Below are 15669 nucleotides of genomic sequence, written 5' to 3'. Positions count from 1 at the left end.
TCGGCCACTAGGGTAAGAAGGAGGCTAATAACAACGTCGCCAAGCAGCGTTAACGTCATGAAAAGCCCAATGTGTCCGTCAGAGAAGCCCAAAGCCTCAAAATATAGGGCGAGGATCAGCGCTACAGCTCCATACGCTACTAATCTGAGATATCGAGTGATCATCAGTAGGTAAACGTCGGCTCCGGCTGAAGCTATGGTCTTGAGGCCAAGTTCAGCCGCTAGCCATCGCGTCCCTTTAGCAAAAAAAGTTGGAAACAACATGATCTTGACAGGATTAGGTCGTCGGAAGGTAGAGTGATGAGATAAGAATAATTGACAAGTTCTCATTGCTAAGCAAGTTTTTTTTAGGGGGGTGCGGAAGTCTCTAAGGTAGTGTTGATAGGAGGCAAAGTAGTTTGACTGAACAATTGTATCAGCCAAACTCAAGAAGCATTGCGTGGTCTTAGAAAAAATGGTGCGAATGCAAAACAAGTCAAGAGACGGCAGAGAAAGAGAAAGTACAGGTGCGCTGGGGTGGAAGACGTGGACATGCACAGCTATCATGTTAGTGTTTAAGGGTGCCTAGAAGGATTCGCTTCCTTCGTCAGTAATCTACTAACCCAATTAGGGTTTGATCGACACAATTAAACAGAACACTGCTGAGAGGTTATACAAACAATAGAACACAACATTTAACCCTTCGGCCCTCTGTTCCCTTGTAGTAGGGATGCAGGGAGAGGGAAGATCTAAAATGGTGAAATCCGAGAGGAATTGAAGAAATGGTATGCAGATCGGAGAAAATATTACACATTGGGCTATGGTCTGCACTTCCTTCTGACGGCCTGGTGATTTCCAGCACCAACTAGTCCATACCTCGTCTGAAGGTGAATTGCAATGCAATCAAATTGCAATGCAATCAAATTGCTGTTAAGAGAACCCAAAGTAGGGGAGCAATCGGATCACACCATTGGAGTGGTCAATCAAAAGCTATCCATTCTTTGTTAGGACCATGCCCTTCTCCCTAAGTTCACAAAGGGATCTACCCAATGTGGTTGCAGATATGAGGCTTCGGGGCCTTTTCGGGAAGCACTCAATCAGACTCGTCTTCCACTTCTCTGGTGGGTCGTGCAGGCGGTTCCTTCTCTCTCCCTACTAGCGACTCTCTTAGGCGCTCCTCTTGTTTTCTCCAGTGACTGCCCTCCTCATAGTCTGCCGAAATACCGAGCGCCTTCCGGAGCCTCTCGCTCTCTTCAATCTTTGCCTTTGCAAGGTCGTGAACCTGGTGTTGTTTAAGCCTGCGTGCATTTGGGCCAAAGTCTTTGCCTTGCTTGCGCTCATTCTCGAGCTTCTTGCGGAGCGAATCGCACTGGTCATCGATATCGTCCTCGTCGACTCTTCGCGGAGTTAGCAAGGAGCCCAAGCATTCATCACGAACCACCTACCCTTCCTCCTCTAGCTTGTCGCGCAGCTCGAAGACTTTGACCTCAATCTCCCGACGCTGTTCGTGCTCGAGAATCTCCTTGTCCGGCTGGCGCTGGTGATGCTTCATCTGCTCCCAGTCCTTGGGATATGGCGCGGCGTTGTCGCGAGGTTTGAGCAGAGACATATTACGCTGGACATAGCCAGAGGTCCCGCTGCCTCGCGGAGTGGAGAGGCCAACGTTCGAAGACATGTTGGAGAGCCAGTTGAGGGAGCGACGGGGAGTTACTATGTATGGGTCATGATTGAGTGCTCTGGCAATGATACTGGCAGTGCTGGGGAGGTGGCGGTGGCTGCAGTGAGGGACCGGGATGGTGACCGTTCGCACGTCCCTGCCCCACCACATTCATCGCTGGTGGCTGCGACGGGAAGACTCAGACCTGGGTATAAACTCGACTAGATTATGGAGGAGTCATTGTTCGTTGCATATAGCTTGCCCCAGACAGACCATCATTTTTTGTCTCCATCTCTCACCCTTGATCCACCATGAGCGCCACCAACTCTGGCAGTCCTGCAGAGGGTCGTAGACATTTGAAACTCCCCTTCCCTCCCGTGACTAAAACTCACATTCTGAACTGCTCCTATCATAGCTGGCATCCTAAGTACGTCTTCACTACGCGCCCGCTTCAATGCCAGCAAAGCTTAACACACTACCAGATATCGAACTATTACCCCGAAAGCACGCCTCGTGCCCCTCCCTGAAGCCTTTCTCAGCTATCTCCGGGAAGACGGGATAGTTCTTCCTCCTGAGAGCCAGGACGCGGCAGAGTGGTCCGATTCAGACAGTGGCATCTTTTCAGGCGCTGACAACGAAGGCGAGGATGACGATGACGACAACTACGACCCTTCGGCGAACTGGCGCGACACCCATGAAGCCATTGAGCGCGTGATTGAAGAGCTGGGTGGAAAGGTCACCCCAAAACTGAACTGGTCCGCGCCGAAGGATGCTACTTGGATCGCAGCAACCAACAGCATAGAATGCCGGACCCCAAACGACATCTACCTTCTTTTAAAATCGAGCGATTTCGTCACACATGATCTGCAGCACGCTTTTGACGACACTACCAACGAAGATTCGCAGAGGAGCGATGGAGACGGCCCCCCTCCTCCATCTCCTTCAGTCCCGTACTATCTCGTCCTCCGTAAATGGATTACTCTCAATCCGTCCGTCGAATTCCGCTGTTTTGTCCGCAATCGCAAGTTGATAGCTCTCTGTCAGCGTGACCTGAACCATTTCGATTTCCTGTTCAAAATGCAAGACAGGCTGCAACAAGCTATCCAGGAGTTCTTTGACGCGCGAATTCGGGATACCTTCCCCGACGCAAACTTTACATTCGATGTCTATGTACCCCCACCGCACAACCGCGTCTGGCTAATGGACTTCAATCCGTGGGCTCCTAGGACGGATCCACTGCTGTTTGGCTGGTTAGAACTCCTGACTCTGCCCGAACCTCTTGCATCGAGAGTCGAGGAAAGTGCTCGGGAATCTTCAGCAGAGGGAGGATCTAGCGGTTCTGGAAACGAGAGGGAAGCTGAAGAAAATATCATCGACCTGTTACGTCCGGAGTTCCGTCTGGTTCGCCGAGATGACCCAGAAGCGTACGGCTTCACAACCCCACAATATAGCGCCCACAAGCTTCCTAAGGATGTTGTAGACGCTAGCCGAGGGGGCGAGGGGAGTCTCAGGGAGTTCGCGCTGCAATGGAAGGAGGCACAAGCACTAGCCGAACAGCAGAAGGCACAGGAAAGCGGAGAAGAGTAGAAAAATAGCCACTCATCAGTAGATACCACTTGCCCAATATACTTAAGTTATTCTACCCGGCATTCTGTTTGATTTCCGAAAAGTGAAACCCTCCGCATCGGGAGGTCTTGAAGCGATGACTAAGCTATGGAAGTTGATGAAATTGCAGCGGCGAAACATTGACGCCGATACACACCTACCAAGAATTGAGCCCTAGGGCTGCACCCTAACATGGCAACTGAAGCTCCCGACCCCCGAACTTTCAAAAGCTGGGAAGACGCTTTTCAGCACCCAATTCCCGTCGTCCGAAAGCTAGAGAACCGACTCCGCTCCAATGCAGGTGAGAACCGCGAGAAGCTTCGCTCTTTGGTGGGGTGAGAGTGCCCTCTCCCCTCTGCTCTTATGCATGCAAATGCTAATCGACGGTGTAGTGCAAGCTACCGTAGCCTCCTCGACACGGCCGAAACCATAATTGACATGGAGCTGAGGATGGGGCAAGTGGAAACTAAGTTGGCAAGAGTAGGACAGAATTGCAATTCTCGGGTTGTCGATCGAATCTCGAGAAACGCGGCCAAGTTTAATGGTCAAATCCGGAATCGTGGTTAGTTGTTCGAGCCTGTGCTATTCGAGCCCGCACTGGTTGACTGCGAATTCCAGATAGCGAACGATACACGTTTGCTTCTCAGCTGTCGGTCCTTCACAACTGCCCAGTTGTCATGAGTCGGCTGATGAGAGGAGACGCCTCATATTTGCTCATTGCCAAGATCCTGGTCATATCTCGCCTCTTACATAAGGCTCTCTCTTACTCCGAAACCGACTTTCCATTCCTAAACCAGATCCGAGACCGCCTGAGTGCTTTGCGGCGGAAGCTTTTACTTCGAATAGACAAACATCTTGCAAGCACAATGTCGGATACGGTGGTCTTGGTAGACACCCTGTGCGCCTATTCCCTCGCCACCAGCTCCACCCCAACCGACGTATTGAGACATTTCCATGGGGTTAGATTGGAAGGAGTCGTCAAGTCGCTTCAGAGCAACGCAGATCTCGCCAAAAACGGGATCAGGGCCCTCAAGCTTTGTTTACAGACATGTCAAGACACGTTCTCTATATTTCCGCGACGATTGGCGGAATCGTTGGCCAAGCTCAAAGTCCAGCCGTTAGCGCAAGACCCAGAAGTCAGAGCGCTACACGAACTGAATATTGACGTACATGACCGGTGGATAGGAGAGGAGGCGCGCAATTATACGCCGTGGCCTCGTCACGATGAACTTCAGCGGTCCGAGGTAGAAAAGTTGCTTAGTCAATGGTCCAGGCAAGCAATATCTGCTTTCCTGAAAGGCACCAAAGCAGCACTATCTCAAACGAAGGACCTAAGAGAGGTTGCTTCTCTAAGACAAGAATTAATTGAGACATGGATTCTTTCGGGCTCCAGGATGCCAGGGCTAGAGCCCGCAGTTGTGCTCGATGACTTACGAGACGCGATGAACGAACAATTAAGGACCATTGTCCGCTCTCGCGCACAGGCTCTCCAAACCGTGGTTTTCGAACTCACATCGATGCTACGCGCATGGTCAGGAGCAGAAGATAAACGAAACACATCTCTCTGGGCCATCCCATCCGCTCCGATAGACTTGAGCGATGGGGCACAATCGTTCAAGTTGGCCGTTCTCGATACGCACCAGAGACATGATGAAGCAGTGATACGCGTGGTAGCAACTTACGATAACTGGGTTAAATCTGTCCTCGAGGTAAAGGCAATAGTGAAGAGCATGAGAGAGACCCGATGGGACGACACATTTGCCGATGATGTGAATGATTTGGATGACGATTTCGGCCTCGATTCGAAGCAAAGCTTTCTCAGTGACGACGACCCTCGTTTATTAGAAGAAGTTACGCAAGTGGCGTTGGCTGATTCCCTAGCGAGTCTTCGGGAGAGCTTCATACAAATTATATTGCAGCTGACATCGTCTGCGGAGACCTCTCCCTTACCCCAACATATATTTCTTCTCCGCGTCATTCGAGAAATCGCAGGCCGCATTCCACGCTTAAGGCTCCATGACAGATCAGCATCGCTTTCATCGCCATTCACTGCTGAGCTGCTCAAACCATTGCATGCTTCCCTTGCCAAAAAAACTACAGTGCCTGCATTGGCCGCCTACAACAATGTGCTCACTGCCGGTAGAAAATATCGGTCGAAGAGTCATATTTTGTGGGAAGGAAATCCCCCGCTACCCGCACAGCCATCTCCCAGCGCGTTTAGATTTCTTCAAGAACTAGTGAAGAGCATGGGAGCATGCGGTCCCGATTTGTGGGCGCCAGATAGCGTTCATGTTCTGAAGGCCATGGCGCTTGATGAGGTATCGAAAACCTGGAAGGAGACACTCAATGTAATCAACACAGAGGAGCATCTTACTGCAAGTTCACATAGCCCTGTAGATGAACCAGAGCCACAAGGAGCAGAAAAAAGCAATGCCTCAGACCTGTTGCCAGTAGACAAGGAGCTTAAGAGCGAGCGGCTAAAACAATTGCTTTTGGACATGTTATATATTTATCGCTACTTGGGTTCTCTGGACGAGTGGAAGCCATTTGAAGAGCTTGTGAGAGCTGTGGAAGAGGCATCTGGTGTGGATGAAGGCATGATGTCTAGGATGAGAAAGAACGCTTCGGATTACGGGCGGAAGACATACTTGTTGTTTGCGTTGCTCTCTTAGCATGGCATATCGTGGGTTTGTCATGAACAATGGAGAAGACAATAAGATCACTACGGGGTTCTTGTGCGTGTTACTATTACCATCACATCAGCTCAAGTCATGGGTCTCGAAAAGAAGAGAATCGCCAACGTTCCATATACCATCATCTCAGGACTCCCTGCCGACTATGTACCTATCGTACGTTGCCACTACGATTCAGCCCTGTTGTTAAGTATGGAGCCTGCCACCGTAACCCATGATCAAGTTCAGAAAGCAGGCCCGAAATGTAGCACCGTGGCGTTGTATCCCGCTCCTTTGGCACTGCCACAGACTAGTCGCCAAATATCCATGATACATTAAAGGACTATATGCGTAATCGCCAGACAAAATCAGCAACGGGCCGCCTCTCCCTCTCCGCAGCATTCCCTTGCGGCGTGCTTGCACTTAAGGGTTTCATCCAATGCCCCACAGCCCAGTGAAGAATATATACGTCTCTGAATGCTATTATGTGGAGGGATCCAGTGTCATGTGGATCCATTATCCTAAGTCTGATGCTCAGCCATCGGTATTTCGGTACCTAATTCTAAAGTTAATGCTTCAAAGCAAGCTCCTGTCTGGGCTTCGTAGAATAAGTTCTATGTGCAATGGCCTTCATTACATTCACATATTATTTTCATAGGTGTGACGGTGTAGGCCTCCACTATCTATCCAAAGTTACTGGGTCATAGTTGGCCTTAATATTAAATTGTCCGGATATGTCATCTGTAGGTGGGCTTTGCACACTTTCTAAGTCCTTGCTTAAGTGGTTTACAGAAGAGATCAGGTTAATAGTTCCCCCTTAACGCAGGCTTGTTTTAGAGGTGTCATACTGAAGAGATCAAATACTAACATAAAGGCTCTGCTCTGCTCGAGCATATTCAGTGGCGGGGCAATACTGGGCTACTATGTATAATTTTTCATAGGATGCAGTCTTAAAAAGCCACAGCGATGATGATATTGTTGTTCTATGAGAGAGTATAAGTAAGTGCATTGGCTGCTCTGCAAATACCCTCAGACTATAATCGCTTCACGCCCTTGTTATGATAGTATAAATGAGGAGAAACACCAAAAACAAGCAGACTTCAACCCCTACTCAGCTCCTGTAGGATTCCTTCATGAACTAAGACCAAGTCGCTGGTGCAACTATTGAATGGCACTGGATGTACCCATATCAAACCAAATTAATCTCTCATAAACCACCGAAGATAGAAAGCGTTCTCGCCCATGTAAATGATTAATTATGTCATGTGCCTTCTTCCTCGCCTCGCCGAATGTATAACTTTGGATCCAGACTACTCAAATTCGCACTCTTCACGCCGCCATCCCAAACCAACTCACTCAAACATTTCCCTGTCCCGGGCGCATTCTGAATTCCCCAGCAAGTATGTCCCGCACCCATCAATAGGCCTTTAACCTCCGTTTCTCCGATCATCGGACCTCCGCCCGGGGTTACATTCGGTAAATAGCAGGCTTGTCTTGCTGTAACTTCTCCATCCCTTAACTCATCGCTGATGGAACCAACTTGCTGGACGATCTCTTCGCATCGGGAAGCTTCCACTTGAACGAGATCGGTCGCAGCAGGTAAGGGTACGAGCGTATCACCTTCGCCGCACGCGTACACCTCGTTGTTAGGACGGGCGTAGATCTCTGGGGTTACGATTTTGCTTCTCCTACCATCTCCCTTAGGAATTTCGACAGAGGTAAAAAGTGCATAAGCAGAGACTGGTCTCGATGGACGAATTGTTACAGAGTGCGCTCGAAGTGCGGATATTGGGGCGCTTGGCCACACAGTCTTTGTCCAGGGACCAGCTGTTAGGACCACAGTGTCTGCTTCTATCTTCTTCTCTTCGCTACCATCTTTAGGCCTGTACGTGACAGATTTTACGGCACCGGAGGCCTGATTTATGGAAATTGCAGAAGCGAAAATAATATTCACTCCCTTCTCTTCAGCTAGGGATGCCATTGACGTAGTGAACTGGAAAGGGTGGATTTGCGCAGTCGTGGAGGGGTTCCCCATTTCTTCGTAAGAGGATAGACTTTCCCTGTCTATCCAGTCGAGATCATTCGGGACTGTGGAGTAAGTAGTACTGGTGGCTGTACCGGAACGCTTCTGCAACGGCACGGATTGGCTGTTTGACGAGCGACTTGGCTTTGAGTGAAGGCGACCTCGCGCGTCAATTTGGCCACAGTATAAGGCCCGGTAACCCCATCGTTCTGCACCTTCGTGTTTGTCTGCTAGCTGGAGAATTTGTTAATTAAAACTGGCTTCCTGATGTTTGACCCCACATCTCCAGAATACATCGGAGGATCCTCTAGCTTCACAAACCGACCCGACGCTCTTGTTCCACCTGTTCCAATGCGCTATCTTCTCCAAAACCTTCCTGATACCCATTAAAGGAAAGGATCGAAGAAGCACAAACGTACCTCCTTGTGCAGCCGATAACTCAACGGCACAAGACAACTCGGGTACGCCCATAACGCCAACAATCCTCCCGCTTTCCCTGAAGCACCGCCCGCAATTTTGGTAGCTTCTAATAGCGTTATTCTATCTCGCTCTCTATCAAACTTGTCATTGTGTGAGAGGAAATAGGCAGTTGTGGAGCCAATGATGCCCCCACCTGGACCGCCAAGCGTCAGCGTAATGAGCCTTGCGTTGATGAAGAGGGGATAGTATTCGAACCGATAATCACAATGTTTCTTCTATGGAGATCCGAGGACATGATACTGTGGAAGGTTGGAGGGCTTGGAAATTCTCACATGAAGTGAAGATAGAGATGTGCATGTGGCGCAACGATAAATTAAAGGTTTGGTGTCGACGGCTTGGCTGCAGGATTGACTATACTTCATAGGTGAGATGTTGATGCGGTACCGTCGGCCGAATCCCTACGAAGGTAACAAAGGATGACCGCGCTAAGTGTTTGTGGGCATGGATCATGGAGTGAATCGTTGGATTGCACTAGTGTGCGTGCAGATGAAACGAACACTGCAAAGATGGCCATGGAAGGCGATCTAGAAACCTCCCCCGAAGTCTCCACCCCCGTCACCACCGAAATCCCCCCCGCCATCGCCTCCAAAATCTCCCCCATTACCACCATAGTCACCCCCATCACCAGCGTCCGCAGCTCCTTCGATCGCTTCACCGAGAAGGACACCTCCAAGCAAGCCACCACCAACTCCAAGTGCCGCAGCGCCACTGGGGCCAATACCATTCCTCCCCGGTTTCCTAACTGGTTGTGTGTACATCTGCTGCTGCGTGTAATAGCCAGGCTGCCCGCTATAGTACACCCCGGGTGTAGTTTGTCCATATGGCGCGTATTGCGGGGTTGAGTGAGAAGCTCCAGCTTTCCCAAGCAGCTTTCCCAAGCAGCTTTCCCAAAAATCCACTCTTTGTCTTTCCTTTGTGCGCCGTCTGCGAGGAATTCGGATATATAGCCTGTTGGTGCTCATAGCCATATTGCCCCAGCTGTGGCGGGCCTCCCTGCGTATAGTATGCATCCGCTGCACCCCTGTCTCCACCATACGCTGAATGCGCGCTTACCCTCGCATACTCCTCATCCTGCAACTGTCTCGCCAACCTTTCATCCTCGCTGATATCGTTCGCTGATTGCCTAGCCCTAGCATCCGAGTACGCATTGTTAGTTCCTAGCCTCGCCTTTTCCACCAGAAGTCCTGGTGACGATGCAGGGGCAGCGTACGATGGTGGAGGAGAATCTGGCGCTTCACCGGGAGGATACACGGGCTCATCTGGCTTGTCCCATTGCGATTTCTTGGTGTAAATGTTTACGTAGAACCACTCGCTGTACTGGTCTGAATTGTGCATAGTTAGCTTGACTGGCCTTTAACAACGCGAGAGAAACAACTCACCATTCCATAAAACTTTCCACCCTTTTGGCGCCTTTGGTGGTGGCGGCCCCTGCAGATAGTGAGGGGATGCCGAACCTCTAGCTAGGACAACTTACAGGTGGAGGCGCGAAATCCGTCATCTTGACGAGCTGTGAGGTACTCGGAAACAAAGGAAGCGGGGTGTGAAGGTAGCTGATTAAGGGTCAGATGCCAAGTGGATAGCAGGACGTGGGAAGGTCAAATCTTGATTTATATATGAATGATCTAAGGTTGGTAAATTGATTTCTTCCCGAGATGCCTTATCCCCTCACATGAGGAGAGTGGAACGCGTCACACTCCATGCCGGCTTTTGTATTGTAGTCCATCCAATCAGACCTTCAGCATCACTAGGAGTTCTGACCAATAGCAAAGCTCAATGAAGGTGACGTAAAGGATGCCCTCTGGTCGCCAGGTCCACATCCACTGAATCTTGCATTCCAGGGAATTCTGCGACGTTAAGAACCTGCTTGGAAAGGGAGTATGTGGCGGCGGTGGCTGTGTTTGGTGGCAAAGGTAAATCGAGCTGCCTTCCTGTCATCACGATCCGCTTAGAATTGATGCTGCATCATGGAGGGACATATGTGCAAGAAATGCTGTAAAATTAACTACCAAGTATGTGCAGAATTAAAGCCAAACCCGCCAGCTGTGGTAAACGAATGCCGCAAAATGACGAATAATTAGGGAGGGTAAACAAGGAGAAGGCAACCAATCCAATCCCGTTGCATGCACTCTGGTTCCGACCGTAAGGTAAAACAAACATGGTAAGGGTATGGGGGACTATGCCAACTGTATAGAAGACAAGCTGTGGGTCAAGGTAATATTCGTACAATGAAAGAACATCAAGTCCGCCCTTTTTCAATTTAGTGACCTGAGGTTAGGTAGTCTGCAGCCTAAAGGCCTGTTAGCGTAGCCACAGCAGGGCATAGGAAGTGTTCCTGACCTTGTTGATGTCATAGTCAAACTTTTCGAGGGCAGCGAGGGCGTCTGTTCGTGGATAGCCCATGCCCGTCAGCTTCTTCAAAATGGGGTCATCGTGCTCTGTGCCTGAGCTGAGGGCGCGGCTAAGCTGAGGAATTTGCGGTTGTTTTGAGGAGGAACCCGCCGCGTCTTCTTTATCCAGAGTATCGAAAACGGATTTGCCAAGCTCGCCTGGAGTCTGCTGAGCACCCTTCTCGGTCTGAGGAGATTCGAGGCTTGAGAAAATAGCATCCCAATCCTGGGAAGAGGATGCAGCGGGTTGCTGTGTTTTAGGTTGGCTAAAGCTTTGTGAGAGGTGCTCGAAGTCGCTAAAGCTGTCTTCACCATGCGGTTTACCAGTAGGAGTCTGCTGAGAAGCCATTGTATTTGACTTGGACGCAGCTGGGGAGTCAAACACGGGATTGAATTCATCAAAACCTTCGCGATGTTGTGAGGAAAGCATAAAGTCGTCATCAGCCTTGTCATCAGCCTCCTTAGCCTCCGTCAGATCATCGAAGCCAGCATCAAAATCATCTTTGAAGGATGGCTTGCCCCCTTGGGGGGCATTGGTCGAAGGGGATGGGCCTTTGTTGGTGTCGACGGTGCCAAACGATACTGCCGAATGGTAGGCATCGGATGGAACAGTTGATGATGGTGTATCCGTGGGGGGTGGTGATGTAGTGGATGGCTTAGGGAACGTTGATCCACCGAATAATGCTCCTCCTTGGCCGCCTGCTGGTGTACTGAAAGACTTTTCGGGGGATTGGGGCGCGGAGGGGGGGGAAGTAGGATCCGTACGAGAGGGTAGAAGTCCCCCAAATTCCGGCGGGAATTGGTTAGTGCCACTTCTGCTATTCGAACTCACAGTCTGGTCATAAGTAGGGGGGGACTTTTGTGCTCCGGGCGAAGGTAACCCACTCGTGCTTGAATCGAGGCGACTTGTTGGAGGCGGTGCTTTGAAATATTCATCCTTAGAGGAATCCCCGCCTGTTGTGCCTGTGCTTGGTCGCGGTTGCGGTTGCGGCTGCTGATTTTGCCCAACGCTCGGGCGATGCTGTTGTGGTGATGCAGAAGTAAAATTATCCGCAAATCCCTGCTCGCTTGTGCTGTCGCTATCTTCGTCATGAGCAAGATCTTCAATTGGAGGGAATTCCTTGTTGAACTTGCTTGCCGAATCCTTCGAACCATTTACACCGGAGCTCGAGTCTTGGAACTGGTGACCTGTGCCAAACCCAGCAAAGGCCGCATCGAAGTCAACCTTCGCAGAGGCTCCCCCACGCGGTTGCTCTTTGGCGGCAGAAGCGAACGGATCTGTGCGATTGCTGGGGTTGTTGCTCTTGCTCTGATTGCTGAGGCTACTTTCCCCTGTTGGAATTTGCTGAAGAGGTGAGCTTGTTTCCCTGGGAAATGCACCAGGGATATCGTGGTTTGCTGACGCCGAACTAAAGCTTGGGAAGGTATCTCTCCGTTCTTCTGCCTTTGAACCAGACCTCTGAGCGTCGCTACTTGTACTAGCCACGGGAGATGTAGAGAGGTTGCGATCAAAAACAGAAGTGTTGTAAGCGTCAGTGTCCGTTCTCGAGGTGTCAGAACGCTCCACGCTAGGCTTCTCCGGCACAGGAGTTCCAGAAGGAGAGGCCTTAGAGATCGTGGGTGTTTCATTTCCTGGTGCACCATATCTGCTTGCCGGAGCGGAGACTTTGACCGAGGAGCTGAAGGAATCAGACCGTGGAACGGCATCCCTAAGCGGCAAAAAACTTGACGCAAATTGTCGTGACTCCGGAGGGGCTGGTGGTTCTCCTGCTCGGGGAGATTCCTGGTATGAAGAGAGTGGCGGAGATGTTGACGGTGTTGGTACGTCCGGGCCTTCTGAAGAACGGACGGAATGTCCGGACGGTGCGGAAAACGTCGGAACCTGAGACTGACTCTCCGATCTAAAAGAAGTGGGAGGAGCAGGAGCCTGGTGCGAGCTAAAAGCTGTACCAAAAACGTTGTCGAAATCCTTGTGCGGTCCTTCTCTAGAGAATCCTGAAGGCGACATTGTGTTGTCGGTTGACGGCTGAGGAGACTTACGGAAGAATGGGTTAGTGCTATGGCTTGCAGTAGAGGTGGCGGGACTAGCCACGGCAGGAGCCTGCCCTTGAGAGATGCGGAAGCTTTCCTCAGTTGTTTTGGACAGATCATTGATCTCAGATTTCATCTTGTCCCGCTCGCCTTCATTCGTCGCTAGCTGCTTCTTGTTGATGGCTACCATGCCTTTCTGTTGTCGAGCATCGGACCTCAACTTGTCAAGCTGGGGTCTCAATTGACCAATTTCCATGTTTACTTGACGAATGCGCTCCTTTAAATTTGCATTTTCACGTTGGTCCACTTCTAGGGCTGTCCCCACTTGCCGATGTTGGCTTTGGAGGTCTTGGTGTGTTCCTTCAATCATAGCAAGCTCTTGCTGCAACTTTCGAGTTTCGTTTCTAGACGTAGCAAGTCGATCTTCAAGAGCTTTCACTGCCTTGACTTCTTGTTCATATTGTGACTTGAATTGAGAGAGACGAAGTTCAAGATCACGCTTCTGAGTGCTAGCGCCGTTCAGATCATTCTCGGTGGTAATCTTTTTATTCTGAACCTCTTGCATCTGAGTCCGCAACGTGCCGATCTGGTTTGACATGTTCGCTAATTCCGTCGTCTCCTGGGTAAGCTTCTTGTTGACTTCTGGGTCACTCTCACCTAACAAATCTTCCATAGCGGAAGGTGGGTTTGCGCGAGAAGGTGTAGCTGAAGACCCAGACGCTCCTGTAGAGTGTGAAGTAAGAGTTTGTCCAAACGAAGAGGTTGGCATGAAAGGTTTGAATGTAGATGTCGGATTGCGCGGAGAAGGCTGGAATGGGTGTGGCGAGGTTGGGGAGGCAGTTTTGCTCGAGAAGGGGTCATTATCAAAGGGCTTGCCGAAGGAGCCCGACCCACCAGTGGATTGCTGTACTTGTGGGGGAGCGGGGGCGGAAAATGCGTCGAGCCCAAAGAGATCCTCTGCCGCAGATTTCGGTTGGGGAGCCACAAACGGCGGGGCCTCTTGCGTTGGTGCCGCAATGGGTAGGGAAGGCCTTACTTGGTTCCGCATGCTAGGAGGGACCAAATTGAGGGGTAGGGTTGCCGGAAGCGTTACTCCAGGTTTGCGTTGTTGTCTTATTAGGTACATGGCAACTGCGAACTCATCCCGGCTTAGTTGTCCCTCAGAATTGATATCGGCCAAGTCCCAGATAGCCGCGAGGATGTCCTCTGGCAAACCCGAGTCACTGAAGAACTGCACGGCTTGATCTCCAGTTATGAACCCGCGGCCTATTGTATCCACCTTGTGAAAGAGACTATCGTATGAAGCCTTCTCCTGAGCATTGATGGCCCAATCGTTTCCGGTGGGTTGAGCGGATTGAGGCGGAGTGCCATAGGGCCTCCCCATAGGACTTTGATTCCTTTGGGGGCCGGCACCGCTGAATTGCCGAGGAATCGATGCTATGGGCTCATCCGGTCTCGGTCGTCCTCCTGGCGGAGGAAGTGGAACCCTGCGAGATGCCGCCTCATAGAGCCCTGCGGGCAGGGCATTGGGGAGTTGCGACATAGCGCCTGTCTTGACGGATGCTAAGAGATGCATAGCAATTATGAACTCGGCCACACCGAGCGCTCCGCGTTGTTCGATGTCGGCCAAGTTCCAGATACGTCCCAGAGTTTCGTTGGGCAATCTAGCTTTCTCAAAGATCTGTTTAGCGTTCTCCCCTGCGATGGAAATCAGCCGAGTACCAAGCCAACGGCATCTAAATAATCATTACCCGAAAGTATCCCATTCTGAGCCCCTGACTTCTCGAAAAGTGACGCATACTCGGCGGCTTTCGCGGGCGTCAGCTGCGGCACCCGGACGGGGCCACCGCTCATCTGGGGTTTGATGCCAGCCGCCGGGGGAGGGGAGAATGTTGAAGGGGGAGCGGATGGTATAGTGAGTCCTTCAAACTTGGGCAGTGGGCCAGCTGGGAAGCGTCAGCTATTATCACGCAGAAAGTGCGGGTGTCGGTTACGTCTGGAGGCAAGCTCTGGCGATGGGTCTCTTCCAGCCTGGTAGTGTCCGATCAGACGCAGGACCTGACAGAAGCCGGACGAGGTCAAGAGGCCGCGGTTCTCCGTATCAGCAATCTGCCATATCTCACCCAAAACAGCCGGTGCCAACTTGGTTCGCTCAAAGAACTTGACCGCAACCTCGCCCGTAATGACACCAAGCTTCTCGGTATCAGCCTGCTGGAACAGGTAGCTAAATGCTCGTTTCTCCTCGGGTGTGAGGTTGATGGTGTGGTCTGCAATCCAGTGAGCTATGTGTCCGCAACAGGCAGGGGGAATGCGGTGGCATACTGGGGTCTGCGACCGCAGAAAGGTCGGCCATGATATAGGAAAGTTAGGAAATGGGTCTTGTTGATGGATTGAGACGCATGTAATGAGGCTGAAGCTCCGCGCTGCTGTGCGATGGGGGGCGGGGAGCTGTCGACAAAGCAGGCGGCAGCGCGCGGCGGAGGCGGAAAGTCGGGGGGCTGGCGACGGTCGACGGTTGATGGTCGGAGTGCATGCAGTCCCCGAGTAAAAGCAGAGGGCGTGGCCGCACGACGAGATGGGATGGCAATGGGCAGAGAAGGTTTACTTTTCGAAGCAGCGAGACGTGCATTTAAGAGCCACGGCCAGAAAGCACATCCTCGTCTCCTCCAGGGCTCTTCCGCTGGGACCGTGCTTGTGGAGCCAATCACAGTAGCCCACGAAACACACATTGTCCGCGCTTCATGTTGTGCCCACCGGGGGAGGCGGCCTACCAGTCACGACCGTTGACCCCCACATGATCATTCCTCACGGCCTCAGTGCATGCGTTTGCAGAGTG

General features: G+C 51.3%; 6 protein-coding genes across 6 annotated transcripts; 2 read left to right on the top strand and 4 right to left on the bottom strand.

Moving 5' to 3' along the window:
* Window positions 1-794: 794 nt before the first annotated feature.
* On the bottom strand, window positions 795-1744 carry BDR25DRAFT_303330 (pre-mRNA-splicing factor CWC21). The gene is made up of 2 exons (XM_033689990.1): window positions 1424-1744; window positions 795-1375 (listed from the first exon to the last, which is right to left on the bottom strand). The coding sequence occupies exons 1-2, from the start codon at window positions 1651-1653 to the stop codon at window positions 1072-1074; spliced, it is 534 nt and encodes a 177-aa protein (XP_033548109.1). The 5' UTR covers window positions 1654-1744; the 3' UTR covers window positions 795-1071.
* A 107-nt stretch (window positions 1745-1851) lies between these two features.
* BDR25DRAFT_260682 (D123-domain-containing protein) lies at window positions 1852-3256 on the top strand. Its single transcript, XM_033686666.1, has 2 exons — window positions 1852-2062; window positions 2118-3256. Exons 1-2 carry the CDS (start codon window positions 1947-1949, stop codon window positions 3220-3222), a joined length of 1221 nt encoding a protein of 406 aa, XP_033548108.1. The 5' UTR covers window positions 1852-1946; the 3' UTR covers window positions 3223-3256.
* A 145-nt stretch (window positions 3257-3401) lies between these two features.
* On the top strand, window positions 3402-6132 carry BDR25DRAFT_25111 (uncharacterized protein). Its single transcript, XM_033686108.1, has 3 exons — window positions 3402-3575; window positions 3633-3802; window positions 3859-6132. The coding sequence occupies exons 1-3, from the start codon at window positions 3433-3435 to the stop codon at window positions 5910-5912; spliced, it is 2367 nt and encodes a 788-aa protein (XP_033548107.1). The 5' UTR covers window positions 3402-3432; the 3' UTR covers window positions 5913-6132.
* A 998-nt stretch (window positions 6133-7130) lies between these two features.
* BDR25DRAFT_260674 (FAD dependent oxidoreductase) lies at window positions 7131-8686 on the bottom strand. Its single transcript, XM_033686665.1, has 3 exons — window positions 8611-8686; window positions 8355-8548; window positions 7131-8169 (listed from the first exon to the last, which is right to left on the bottom strand). Exons 1-3 carry the CDS (start codon window positions 8648-8650, stop codon window positions 7174-7176), a joined length of 1230 nt encoding a protein of 409 aa, XP_033548106.1. The 5' UTR covers window positions 8651-8686; the 3' UTR covers window positions 7131-7173.
* A 346-nt stretch (window positions 8687-9032) lies between these two features.
* BDR25DRAFT_25096 (uncharacterized protein) lies at window positions 9033-10067 on the bottom strand. Its single transcript, XM_033686098.1, has 4 exons — window positions 9890-10067; window positions 9795-9843; window positions 9626-9737; window positions 9033-9544 (listed from the first exon to the last, which is right to left on the bottom strand). The coding sequence occupies exons 1-4, from the start codon at window positions 9911-9913 to the stop codon at window positions 9205-9207; spliced, it is 525 nt and encodes a 174-aa protein (XP_033548105.1). The 5' UTR covers window positions 9914-10067; the 3' UTR covers window positions 9033-9204.
* Window positions 10068-10394: 327 nt separating this feature from the next.
* BDR25DRAFT_303326 (uncharacterized protein) lies at window positions 10395-15454 on the bottom strand. Its single transcript, XM_033689989.1, has 5 exons — window positions 15156-15454; window positions 14828-15100; window positions 14585-14779; window positions 10753-14531; window positions 10395-10702 (listed from the first exon to the last, which is right to left on the bottom strand). Exons 1-5 carry the CDS (start codon window positions 15184-15186, stop codon window positions 10673-10675), a joined length of 4308 nt encoding a protein of 1435 aa, XP_033548104.1. The 5' UTR covers window positions 15187-15454; the 3' UTR covers window positions 10395-10672.
* Between the last annotated feature and the right edge of the window lie 215 nt (window positions 15455-15669).

The sequence above is a fragment of the Lindgomyces ingoldianus genome (assembly GCF_010093535.1).
Source record: "Lindgomyces ingoldianus strain ATCC 200398 unplaced genomic scaffold BDR25scaffold_14, whole genome shotgun sequence".
Lineage (NCBI taxonomy): Eukaryota > Fungi > Ascomycota > Dothideomycetes > Pleosporales > Lindgomycetaceae > Lindgomyces > Lindgomyces ingoldianus.
The sequence above is the reverse complement of the archived record's forward strand: the minus strand, read 5'-3'. Positions and strand labels throughout refer to the sequence as shown.